Raw genomic sequence first — 12,157 nt, forward strand, 5'->3', positions numbered from 1 at the left:
CAAAGCCTGAGCTCTGTTTGGCTTCCTTCCCCCATCTGTGTTGTGCAGAGAGGAGCTGGGCTGCCTCTCCTTCCTTCTCCCACCTCCCAGTGTTTAAGAGAAAAGTTGGAGTCCACGGGCACTTTAGACCCATGAAGTGTTCTTCAAGGTATGCGCTTTCATGTGCCTTGCAGTATGCTCTTTTGGGGAGATTTCCCCGAGAGGCCTGGGCAGCAAAGAAGGGTGTGTGTGTTTTTTTCAGCCGGGAGGGGTGGGGAGTGGGCATTCCAGTAGCTATTTTTTTTACCAAACAACCCCTGGGCAGAATTGTTACTGGCTGGGGTCATCGGATGGTGAGAAAGGCTTTTTTTTCTCCCCCCCCCCCCTTCTTTCTTTCTTTCCCTGCAAGTGATGCTCTGTCTGTATTCTTGGTGCTGGGAGAGGGGAAAACAACAGGCTTCTAGTGCCCTGGCCCCACTGGTGGACATTCTGGTGCTTTTGGGGCATTGTATGAGAGAATTTTGGACTGGATAGTCCACTGGCCTGATCCAACATAGCTCCTCTTATGTTCTTTCTTTCCATGTCTTCTTTTCCTCTCCTTCCATTTCATTCTTTCCCTTTTTTCTTTCCTTCCATTTTTATTGGATGAAACTTTTCTGTTCATCATACTGTTGTTGCAGACACAGGAACTCTGCCAATGAAAAGTTGGCACCCCCAGTTGTAGCCAGCTGGCCTTTCTATGAGATTTCTGTGTGTGTGAGTGAGAGTGAGAGTTGTGGGGCAGAAAGAGATCACTGGAGATTACTGCAATATATCTCAACAGCACTGAAAAGTGATGGTACTATGAACTTGGCACCATTTTACTGGTCCTGCTTTTAACAGCTGTCTGACACCAAAATTAAACTCCTCCTGTAGATATTAAAAAGGATGAAAGAAGTTCACTGGCTAAATATCTGCAAAACAGGTTACTTTTAAAGGTATGGGAAACACAGCCAGTAAAAAGCTGCAGGCCTCTCATAAATATCCTTTTGGGGATAACTACAGAAAAGCTTGTATGAATTTCATATAACTGGAACTGAATTCATTAATTGCAGTACAATTCTCTGCTACCTTTCACAGCAATTTCCCAGTGTTTCAGCCAAAGAAAAGTATGAAAAATAGCTGTAGAAAGATTTTCTTGAAACCAAGCAAGCTTGGTTATAGCTTGAGTCAAGGTTCCAGTAGTAGCAGCTGAAGGAAGGGCCTACTAAATGTTTCAGCATATTTTGAGGTACAGCAGCTGCCAGGGCCCAGTGTGGGTGATACACAGTGCTGTCATTCCTGATGGCAACGGCAACAGCACTCCCAACTGCATACACTGGCCAGTGCTGTTGAGGAAGGGGTGTGTAGGTGGTGCAGGCAACTGAACATGGGCATTAGGAGTGCTTGCAAGCTGGAGAAGAACACACAAACAGATAGGTGCATGCAGATGTGGGGGTGAAAAGAGAGGACAGACCACTTTCCACCCCCATTTTGGCTCAGCATGAGTTTCAGAGAGATTTTTCTGAAAATGAAGTCACTTCAGAAGAAGAGGCAGATTTGGGGGAGTGCTCTGGAAGTGACATCACAGGAAAAGGTAAAGTTTGGTTCAGTGTGCCCTGGAAGTGACATCACTTGGCCCTTGACATCACAGGAAATTACATAATTCCTGTCTTCCGGCTCCACCCCCAAATTTTAGTGGGCCACGAAGGAGAAGTGTAAAAATAACCAGGCCACAGGAAAGTTTGTGAAACCCTGCTCTAAGAGCTTACAAAAAAGAGTCTTGTAAGCTCTTGGAGGATTGACTACATCAGGGGGCATGGCCTAATATGCAAAGGAGCACCTGCTAGAATTCCACCCCTGATTCTGGTCACCATATTTCAAAAAGGACATTGCAGGGCTGGAAAAAGTACAGAGGAGTACAACCAAGATGATTATGGGGCTGGAGCATCTTCCCTGTGTGGAAAGACTGAAGAGTCTAGGACTTCTCAGTTTAGAAAAGACATTATCGGGGGGGGAGGGAGGGGGCTCTCTGTGGTCCCGCTGTTAGAAATGAGGTGGGTGGCGATTAGCTGGCTGCTGGAATATCCTTCCCACCAAGGCTTGCCTGGTGCCTAAGCTTACTGTCAAAATCGGGAGTGGGGTCACTGGATGAAAGAAACCCCAATAAAAATTCCTTCACAGTTCCAAAGCGACAAATCAGGACTGTTACACAAAAAAAGCAAAGCACCTTCACTAAAGCCATCCTGGTAACATTATGCTGCTATACTCCAACTCGCCATTCCATAAAACATCGTCATATGCTTGTATTCCCAGTACGTAGTGGGTATCCTCAATTATTTGTAAGCTGCTTTATGGACCAGGTTCATAAAGCCCTCCTGACCGCAAGAAATGAACACCTCAAATAAATGAAACAGTCACATGGGGTATTAAATGACACGTGAGTGCTGCAACGTATTCCATAACAAATTTTGGGGGAGTCAGTTGTACTTACTTTATGTAGTACCTTGCCCCTTCAAAAGTATAGGCTTCCTCCCAGCCGGTCGGTAGGTCTAGGAGAGAAATAACAATTTGATCACATGACCAAGCACTGCGTTACTGTGCTACAGGTTCATTAACAACTTCAGCAAATTTTCGCTACAAACGAACTAAAACCACGGTTGCTTGTCAATAAATATGCCCAACGACAGATCAGATTCTGAAGAACTGAGCTAATAAAGGTATAAATGATGCAGCAGCAGCAGCAAAAAACACACATTCCTAAGAATGCTTACTAAGAAGCACGCCCCACTGAGCTCGATGGAACTTAATCTCTCTGAAGGACACTTAGAATTGGCACCTGAATTAAATATTCCTGGCTGCCTGGTATAGCACCACACAAGAGAACTGGACGGTTTATTCTAGAATAGTAGATCAAGATGCACAAGTTTAAAAAAGGGATTTTTGTAGTAGGAGCTCTTTTGCATATTAGGCCACACACCCTGATGTAGCCAATCCTCCAAGAGCTTACAGGGCTCTTAGTACAGGGGCTACTGTAAGATCCAGGAGGATTGGCTACATCAGGGGTGTGTGACCTAACATGCAAAGGAGTTCCTGCTACAAAAGAAGCCCTGCACTTAAATGCACATCTTCCATCAGGCCCTGTTCCTACAGATGTTTGAGTTGTGAAACATTTAAACAAAAGCCAATTTCAGAAAACAGTGCGCACATCCAGAATGGTAACTGGACCAGAATCACATCAGAAGCTATGTATTATGGCATCGTTAAATCTAACAAGAATATATGCGAATTGCATCTGCAAGTATATATAGATCAGCCAGCAGTACGGAGATTTCTTTTTCTCTACTAATAGGGGTGGGAGAGAACACATCTAAATTTTTCTTCTGCTGGGAAGTATATTATTTTTTTTACTCTATCAGATTCTATTATCTTCTTCCACTTTAAAAAAGAGAGACAGAGAAAGAGATTGGGGAAAAATGGACTATTAAAGTTGTACATATATTTTTTCTCAGTGGGTTTAAAACAGCTGAGACTTCCCTAGTTTTCTCTGAGATATTAATACATCTGATTATGCTTTTTATGCACATATGAATAGACACATATTGAGCTATGTTCCATAGTATACAATAAAAACACCTCTGAAATATTTATGCGAGATGCAATCTTCTGCGGAGGTATTTTATGCTAATATGAAGGGTTTCCAAAGCTAGAGAGCAGCAAAGTTGGGCACTGCACACACATTGTACAAGACCAATAGTAAATCAATTGAGGAGTACTTAATTCCCTAATAGATAAGCTCAAAAATTACAGCTCAGAACATTACACAGAGTAAAACATTTTTCCCATTTGTTCCCATGGAAGGCAGGAGGGGGGGAATCCACAGTAGAGCTGGTTGGTGTGTTAGCACAATGTGTTATCCAAATATTATCCTCATGCTATTCAAAATTCACCATGCCAACGGTGAGGGGAAAAGCCATTTATCTAACAACAAACCTGATGATTCTACAACAGGTTTTTTTTTTTTAAAAAATCAAGATACATTACGAATTATTTTAATAGACTCTGGTACAAGTGGCAAGTGCTCAAAGCAGAGCTGCAACGTGCATGACAGACAGAAACAGAACACATTCAAAAGGTGATTAGAAAGAAGCTCAGACCCAGGGGAAGTAGAGACATCAATCTAAGAACGGTGACTCGCGCAGGAAGCCAACACCGTTCAATAGCAATAGCATTCCCAGCCCATCTGCCCCTTCCCCTTTCCTACTGGACTTAAGAGGATTACCCAATTAACGCAAGCACTAATGACACAAGGTACACCCCTCAATTAAGGAGCAATTCCACTTCCTGCCTTTGAAAAACAGCTGGTTCTAAAACATTCCCGGCTATTCCCTGCAAACACGACTAGAAGGCAAGACTGAAAACAGGCAAACCTCTCCTCCCAAACTACTCCTGGGTCACGTGGAGCCAAAGTGAAAGAGCTATGAGATGTGTAAATAAGAAACATGCCAATATAATAGACCAGCACTCCTAACCTATGCACTAGGAGTGGGTCTCTGAACTGTCCTTTCCTTCCATTACTCTCTACAAGCGTTTAAACAAATGGGAAACAACAGATTTTCTATATACCCACCTCTCTGTGGCATTTGGCAGTTAGCACGCTGTTGCAGAAGCCAGAGTTTGGATTTCCAGAAAGCTCTGTTTTAAATCCTGCTCTTCCAATCAACCCCCTTTTCTCTTGCTTGGCCTCGGGGGCGGGGCAGGGGGGGGGGAGAGAGAAACAGCACAGCGGAAAGACTGATTCTATCTCCCTGTGCTCTCCCCCAGTCATTTCTCCTCAAGCTCCTTCCCTCTTTCTACAATCCATCCCACCTCTTCCCGTCACTTAGAAACCAACCACTCTCTTATCCTGGATCGAGGGGGAAGGTCTCTAGGTGAATCTATGAATTTCCCCAAAAGCCAGCCATTGTTAGATGCCAAGAGTGGAGGATGCTGAAGAGGTACGGGCAGGTGATTTCATGTGTTTTTCAGCAAGAAAGCATTATAAAGTATACACAGGGAGTGAGTCTAGAGGAGCTGGAACTGAAGAGAAACAAACAGGGTGCAAGACACTTTACAGATGTGGGTTCTAAAAGGAAGCCAGGCAGAAAAGGGTGAGGGGAAAGAGTGTGGGTGCACCCACAAGACAACAGCTTGTACAAACATTTCTCGCTTTCTTCCCTTCTCACAGAGAACCATGCGCTCAACCAGCAATTCGGTGCTGCCGGGAAAATGCAGTTTTCCCTCCCTATCAGCTCTGCCGGTGCCGCTGATATCCTGCAAATAGCCTAAATGAGCAAGTATAACATCACTGCCGATGCATAATTCCCTGCAGCAACGTTAGCGTGGCTGATAAAGGTTTCATTTGCTTTAACTACTTGTAGAGCAGGAAATAAGAAAGGGAATTAAGAATGGATCTAGGGAGCAAGGCGGGCCAGAATCCACTGCTAACTGAAGGGCAACTGGCTACGTTGAAGGCTGGGGAATACATCAGAAAGCATGCCCAATGACTGCAGATGTGGCAATCAAAAAGGAGTTCAGAGGGCTGCAGTTTAGTAGAGTGGAAGATGAATGAGTAAAACCAGTTTGATTTGTAAGATAAGGTGCGGAGGAGCAATGCAGAGACTAGAGTCTAGGAGCCAACAGCTCCTATCCAATGAAAGGAACTCTGACTCTGAAAGCTTATCCCCTGAAAATTGGACTCGGATCTAGTGCTACTGTACTTTAATCTAGCTCAGGAGTGGCCAAGTTGTGGCTCCGGAGCCACATGTGGCTCTTTCACACATATCGTGTGGCTCTTGAAGCCCCCACTGCCCTGTTGGCCAGCTTGGAGAAGGCATATATCTCTTTAAATCACTTCACCAAGCTAAGCCAGCCAGCTGCTGGAAATACATTTAAAAGTTAAAGTTGCTTTCTTTCCACCTCTTCCTTCCCCCTATCTGTCTTCTCTCCTTCAGGCTCTCAAATATATGACACTTGTTCTATGTGGCTCTTTCATCAAGTATAGCTCTATATCCACAGTATTCCAATGTATTTCTCTTTTAGAACAGTGTATCAGAATAATGTTTTTTGTATTGACTTACACAAATAAGGTTACTGGTCATTACATATACATATTTTAATGGCAAACTAGAACCTAATTATGTTCTAGTTTGCCATTAAAAATAATTAAAATAAACTTGTGTGTTTAAATCAAACTTCTGAGAAAACTATGCCCTCATTTTAACCCAGAACTAAACATTACAATAGACTCTCAATTTCTGCACTTCACACCCAGGATACTTAATGGGTTTAGTACATGGACATCAATCTGCTATTCCAACTTTAATTACGCTTTGTTGTTTTTCCAGCCCAGTTAATATAAATTAACAAACACCAGACCCCAATTTTTGTCTCTTTTAATCTGGTAAAAAACATTTCCATGACTCTGCATACTCACTCACTGCCCACTTTCTCTATATTTAGGACTGCTTGCCATTCCATACTATTGTCTGATGAAGTGTGCTTCTAGCACACAAAAGCTTACACTCCGAATCAAACTTTGTTGGTCTTAAAGGTGCAACTGAACTCTTACTTTGTTCTCATGTTAAGCAAGCTGGGCCACCCCTGATCTAGCTCTTCCACTGCAGCTCAACATGGCTACCTTCTGAAACTAGGAAACAACAGGAAAGAGATAATAGGCTTAAACTTCCTTCACCAGGATTAAAGAGTTACAGGAGAGTTTAAGCTTGGAAGGCAAAGTGAGAAGCCCTGAGACAAGACTGCAGAGCCAGAGGATAATGGCCACTAAATCAGTCAACAAGACAAATAAGGAAATTGGGAGACTGAATGTGTGGGAATGAGTAAGTCTGCACTGCAAAGACAAGAAAGGGCCAGAAGGTCAAAAGGAAAGAAATGTGCCTAAGGAAACTACCTGGGAATATCAATGAAGCAATGGGTAACAGACTTATGGTATGAAGAGTTAACTGCAATTCAGAATCAGGGAGATTTTGTTAGCTAGGTTGGCATGGGGATGGAGCTGAGAAGCCAGAAAGAGAAATGCTGAAGTGTCTTTTAAAGGACGGGGGTGTCAGAGGGAGAGAGCAGACATCAAGAATCAAATGAATTAGGATGGAGTGTGAGACTTCCAATATTTTCACATGTCACTGAAAAGTATCTTGCACACTTCACCACCACACATGCATGCACTTATGTAAAGAACCATTTTCTCCCCCTGAAACTGCATCTACATTTTAGCCAGCATGGCCTTTCTTTGATATTACTGACCAAGTTATCAAAAAAAACCCAAAAAATGAAGTTAAGCCTCATGTCTTAAAATGTCCTTAATCCCCCAAAGTCTAAATTGGATAATGGCATATTAGGATCAGGTGTAGGAGTTATGGGATGTCGGAGGGGGTGGGTGGGAGAAGAGGGGAAAGATCAGCTAGCCCTGGTAACGCAAAGACTAAGAGAGGGAGAGGAACTTTCAATGGTTAGAAGGACTATGTATATGCAATAAAAGGTCAATGGATAAACATTATTGAGGTTAACTTGATTAAAAGACAAGGAGAGGAAGTGGGAAAGGGTCTGATTAATCAACTGACATCACTTGTCAGCACGTGGCTGGAAAATACTTTTGTAAGTAGTAAGACAGCTGGCTTAAAGGCAGATACCCCAAAAAATGAAAATTAGGGAGGTCTGTGTGGGGAAAGAACAACAACCACTGTTGGTTTAGAAGTGGAATAGCCAGAAGCTACATGATTGGTTCAACTACATAAACACAGACTGGACATTTCTATATGTGCCAAGAACGGAGCTTGTGTGAGTTGACAGGAAAATATCACTGCATTACAATGTTTCAGAGAATAAAAGCACACAAAGATATACATATGGCCCGAGATTTGCATCCCAACACCCATTTGCAACATTGCTAAAGATTCTATCACAGGCTGTTCCTCAGAAAGAGTGTGCGAAATGGATGTTAAGACGTAAAAGAGGGGGGGGGACCCTGAAGTAGTTAGGCATGGGAGATTTTAGTTTTTCAAGTGAAGAGGAACACTATGTCTTCAGTGGTATGGCAACATGGAAATAATGGAAGATTTACTTTGGTTAATTTGTGAATTAAGGAAAGGGGTCTTGGGGGGGTTGGAGAGCCAAATAAGAGTGAGGTGTCCAGAATTTCTGGTGAAAGAGTAGCCTCAGAGAGGAAGCCAGAAAGAGAGTCAGTCAGGGAGTGAAGAGCAAAGAAGGTGTCAGCTAGAAAAAAAATTGTGACTGAAAATGAAGACTAGGGGCAGTATAGTCTAAAGTGGAGACTTTAGTTGGTAGGCAGAGCTATAAAAAGCCTGATTCACTTTGACCCTCCCCCCTCCCCAAAGAAGCACAAGGATAACTTTTACTTACACACAGGGGGCTTTCAAATAGAGAAGAAGCAGTGGGTTAAAGGTGGGAGGTCTGTAAGGTTCAACTAAGAAGCCAAAGGCGACAAGAGAATAAACGCAAAATACTGGGGATGGGGAATCTGTGAAGGAGTTTTCATAAAGGAAAGGACCAACTAGTACCTGATTTCAGATCCGAGAGGCAAAGAACACAAAGTGATATTTGTGGGGAGGGGGAAACTGGAGGAGTCAGAGGGCAGAGTTTAGCATGCATGTGGCAGAGGAGGGGGGAATCCCTAGAGACAGCCTCAAGACCCACAAAACAGGGGCCTGCATCTATGAAACTGGGAGCAAGACTAGGCAGGATGAGGAAGCAGGTAAATACATAGGAAGTCAGAGAAAAAAACAGAAGAAGAAAAAAGGGTAACCACCCCCCCCCCCCCGCAAGAAACACACACACTTATTTGCTGGGCAGGTAAGTTGAGAGAGATAAAGCACAAAGCCTCCCTCTGGTATTTGTCAGGCAGGTAAGTCAATGGTGAAAAGGAAGCCACCTTCCTCTCCAGCAGATAAGCCGACCATAGGAAACAAATCGCATCTTCCTCTCTGCCAGGCAAGAGGGAGGAAAGAAACTGCTGGACAGGTAAGCATGGGGGGGGGGGGCGAAAGGCAAAGAGGTCCATCCTATCCCCACGTGCTGCTCAGGCAGGTCAATACGAGGAAGGGGGGCAGGAAAGGCTCCCTCCCCCCACTCGGCTGTCTACCTGGCAGGTAAGCCCAGGAGAGGGGAGGCCCCTTTTCTCCCTCAAGCCCCCTCCCCCCCCCCACTGCAAGTGCGATTCCCAAGGCTGACTGGGGGGGGAGGCAGAAAAGAGAGGGGAGGGGAATCAATGGACAGGTAAGTAGCATCACATCCCCACGTGCTTCTCAGGCAGGTCAATACAAGGAAAGGGGGGGCAGGAAAGGCCCCCTCCCCCCACTCAGGTGTGTCTACCACGCAGGTAAGCTCAGGAGGGGGAGTGAAGGGAGACCCCCTTTCTCCCTGAAGCCCTCCCCGCTCCCGCAAGTGCGATCCCCAAGGCTGATGGGGGGCAAAAAAGAGATAGGTAGACAGAGAGGTAGATAGAAAGAGAGGTAGAGAGAGAGAGTGGTAGATAGAGAGAAAGAGTTAGGTAGAGAGAGGTAGAGAGAGAGAGTGGTAGATAGAGAGACAGAGGTAGAGAGAGAGTTAGAGGGAGAGAGAGAGGGAGATAGAGAGACGGAGAGAAAGAGTTAGGTAGAGAGAGAGTTAGAGGGAGAGAGAGGTAGACAGACAGAGAGACTTGGGCAGCGCTCGCTCGCTCCCTCCCTCCCTCCCTGGGCGCCGGCTTACCTGGGCTGCGGCGGTGCCCGGTGATTACAGCCTCGCCCGTCAGCGGGTGCAGCCAGGTCGTGCTCTTGGCTTCCTCACTGCAAGAGAAAGAGACAAGCGGCGTGAGCGGCCGGACCCTCTCAAGCCCCTCCCCTCCCCGAGGGCTCCCGCTCTCCTCAGTCACAGCGGCGTCGCCGTCGCCACCCCGGGCAGGACCGTGGCTGCCGCCTCTGCTGCCCCCGCCGCCTGCCTGCCCGCCCGGCCTCCGTTCTCCTTCCCCGGCTGAGCCACTCACTTGATGAAGAAGATGCGGCCGCCGCGGCTGATCCCGTAGCTCCAGCTGGCCGGCAGCGAGCGCAGCCGCTCCGCGCACAGCTCCGCCGCCATGTCCGAGCGCAGCCCGGGCGAGAGCGGCGCGCGGGCACGCGAGTCGGGGAGGGAGATGGAAAGAGTCGGCTGAGGAGAAAGCGCGGCCCCGCCGGAGCCTGCCGAAAGCCTCCAGAAGGGGTGGCCCCGCCCAGCCCGGCGGAGGCAGCCAATCGGCGCTCTCTCCACGCGCTCCCCGTTCCTATTCCCCGACTTCGCTCCTCCTTCGGCGCGGGAACGCGCACCCCGATGCCTTGCCCACGGGGGAGTTGAGAGAGGGGGGAAAACAGCGGCGCGCCACCTACCGGCAGCTAGAGGAAGCGGCGCTGGGGTTGCGGAGCGCTCGGGTGCGACAGGCTGCGGGGGTTGCGTTGTGGTTTAGGATTATTCTTTCCACACACGTGATTCCTCCGCAAAGAAAGAGTCCTGTCCTGTTTTTTTTTCTCCACGTGAACTGTTTTAACATGCACGCGCCTCAGCGTTAGGCAATAAGCTGTGGGGAAATGTGGAAATTAATTAACATATTCAAATAAGCGTGATTTAAATTTTTTAAAAAGCCTCTTCAGAAGGCAATAGGCACCGTAAAGGAATTAAGAGGGATAGGTTTCAAGTTGCAATCTTAGGTAGGTTTAATGTTGAGAGGGAAGCAGCTGTGTTGAACGCCCTGTGGGATTTGCAACGTGGAACGCTTATGACGGGGCCATTGGTAGTTTATTATTATTATTATAGCCAGTTTGGTTAAGTGCGTGGACTCTAACCTGGGAGAATGCGAGTTTAGTTCCCCAGTCCTCCACTTGCAGCTGCTGGAATGGCCTTGGGTCAGCCATAGCTCTTGTAGGAGTTGTCCTTGAAAGGGCAGCTGCTTGTGAGAGCCCTCTCAGCCCCACCCACCTCACAGGGTGTCTGTTGGGGGAGAAGATCTAGGAGAGTGTAAGCTCCTCTCTTAGTCTCTGATTCAGAGAGAAGGGTGGGGTATAAATCTGCAGTTCTTATTGTTGTTGCTGCTGCTGCTGTTATTAGATAGGTGGATGGTATTCTATGGTTCGATTTCAAATTGCAGAACCCCGTCTACCAGTCAAATGTCTGATGGTGACAATTATAAATCATAATTGTGTACTACCAATTGCCTACCATGTTTCAAATTCCATATTGTGTTCAACACAGCTGACTCCTTCTCAGAACTATTAGTATTATTATTCATTTTGGTCAGGAGTTCACAGGAGTGGAGATCTAGAAACCCCCCTGTGAGAATTTTGCTGAACTCTTAAGATTTGACAAACTATCTAATATTTCCCCCACAAAAAATGGGAAAATAACCAGTTTAAACATACAAAGCAGATGGAAATCTTCATCATGCCACTGTGGGCACATAGGTGAAAATAATTTGAAAAGTATGGTGGAAGTTAGGTTTTATTGTGACAATTATAATTCAAGAAGCATTTTAAGGTAGATGCTGAGCTGATATAATTTAGTACACCTTCCAGTGATGTCAAGGGGTGTGGCATATGCAAATATGTTGTACTAATGAGTTCTGGCACCTCTTTTTCTACAAAATGACCCCCATTGTTGTTGTTGCTACTACCACTACTACACAGGTTCTCTTAGGAAAGTCTGACTGGAGTCAAAGTTCATATCTTACTTTTCACAAAGTTGTACGATACTGCTATGTTATTGTTTTGCATCTATGTTCAAGTTCAAGTTAACCTTTATTAGCATTAGCGAGAGGGGGAGAGAGAGCAAATTAGTTTTTAAAAGGTAAAGTATCTATATTCTAATAAACACAATAAAATGTTTTGGTGTTTTTTTTAAGTTCATACCCAGCTTAAATAATAGAGCCCAATGCTTAGTGACCCTAGGGTTGCCAATTTTTGCTTGGAAAACTCCTGGAGATTTGGGGGCAGTGCCTGGGTAAGGGCATGGTTTTTTTGGGGGGGGGGCAGGATGGTACAGAATCTGACCTTGAAAGCTGCCATTTCCTCCAAGGGAACTGATCTCTCCAGCCTGGAAATCAGTTGCAGTTCCAGGGGAACTTCAGGCCACACGTGGGGTG

At 45.7% G+C, this 12,157-nt stretch overlaps 1 protein-coding gene across 22 annotated transcripts in view; it reads right to left on the reverse strand.

The window, feature by feature from the left end:
* The window catches only part of PLEKHA5 (pleckstrin homology domain containing A5), a 342,905-nt gene extending 332,740 nt beyond the window's left edge, over positions 1 to 10,165 (reverse strand). For all 22 annotated transcript variants that reach the window (XR_009555758.1, XR_009555759.1, XR_009555760.1 and 19 more), the window contains exons 1-3: positions 10,037 to 10,165; positions 9,763 to 9,839; positions 2,492 to 2,549 (exon numbers count right to left, since the gene is read on the reverse strand). Coding sequence is in view for 19 of the 22 variants with exons in the window: in XM_060245845.1 (XP_060101828.1) it covers positions 2,492 to 2,549; positions 9,763 to 9,839; positions 10,037 to 10,128 (227 nt within the window). In the remaining 3 variants the exon portion in view is untranslated. The remainder of the gene's footprint in view (positions 1 to 2,491; positions 2,550 to 9,762; positions 9,840 to 10,036) is intronic.
* Positions 10,166 to 12,157: the final 1,992 nt, after the last annotated feature.

This window comes from Heteronotia binoei, chromosome 8 (genome assembly GCF_032191835.1).
Source record: "Heteronotia binoei isolate CCM8104 ecotype False Entrance Well chromosome 8, APGP_CSIRO_Hbin_v1, whole genome shotgun sequence".
NCBI lineage: Eukaryota > Metazoa > Chordata > Lepidosauria > Squamata > Gekkonidae > Heteronotia > Heteronotia binoei.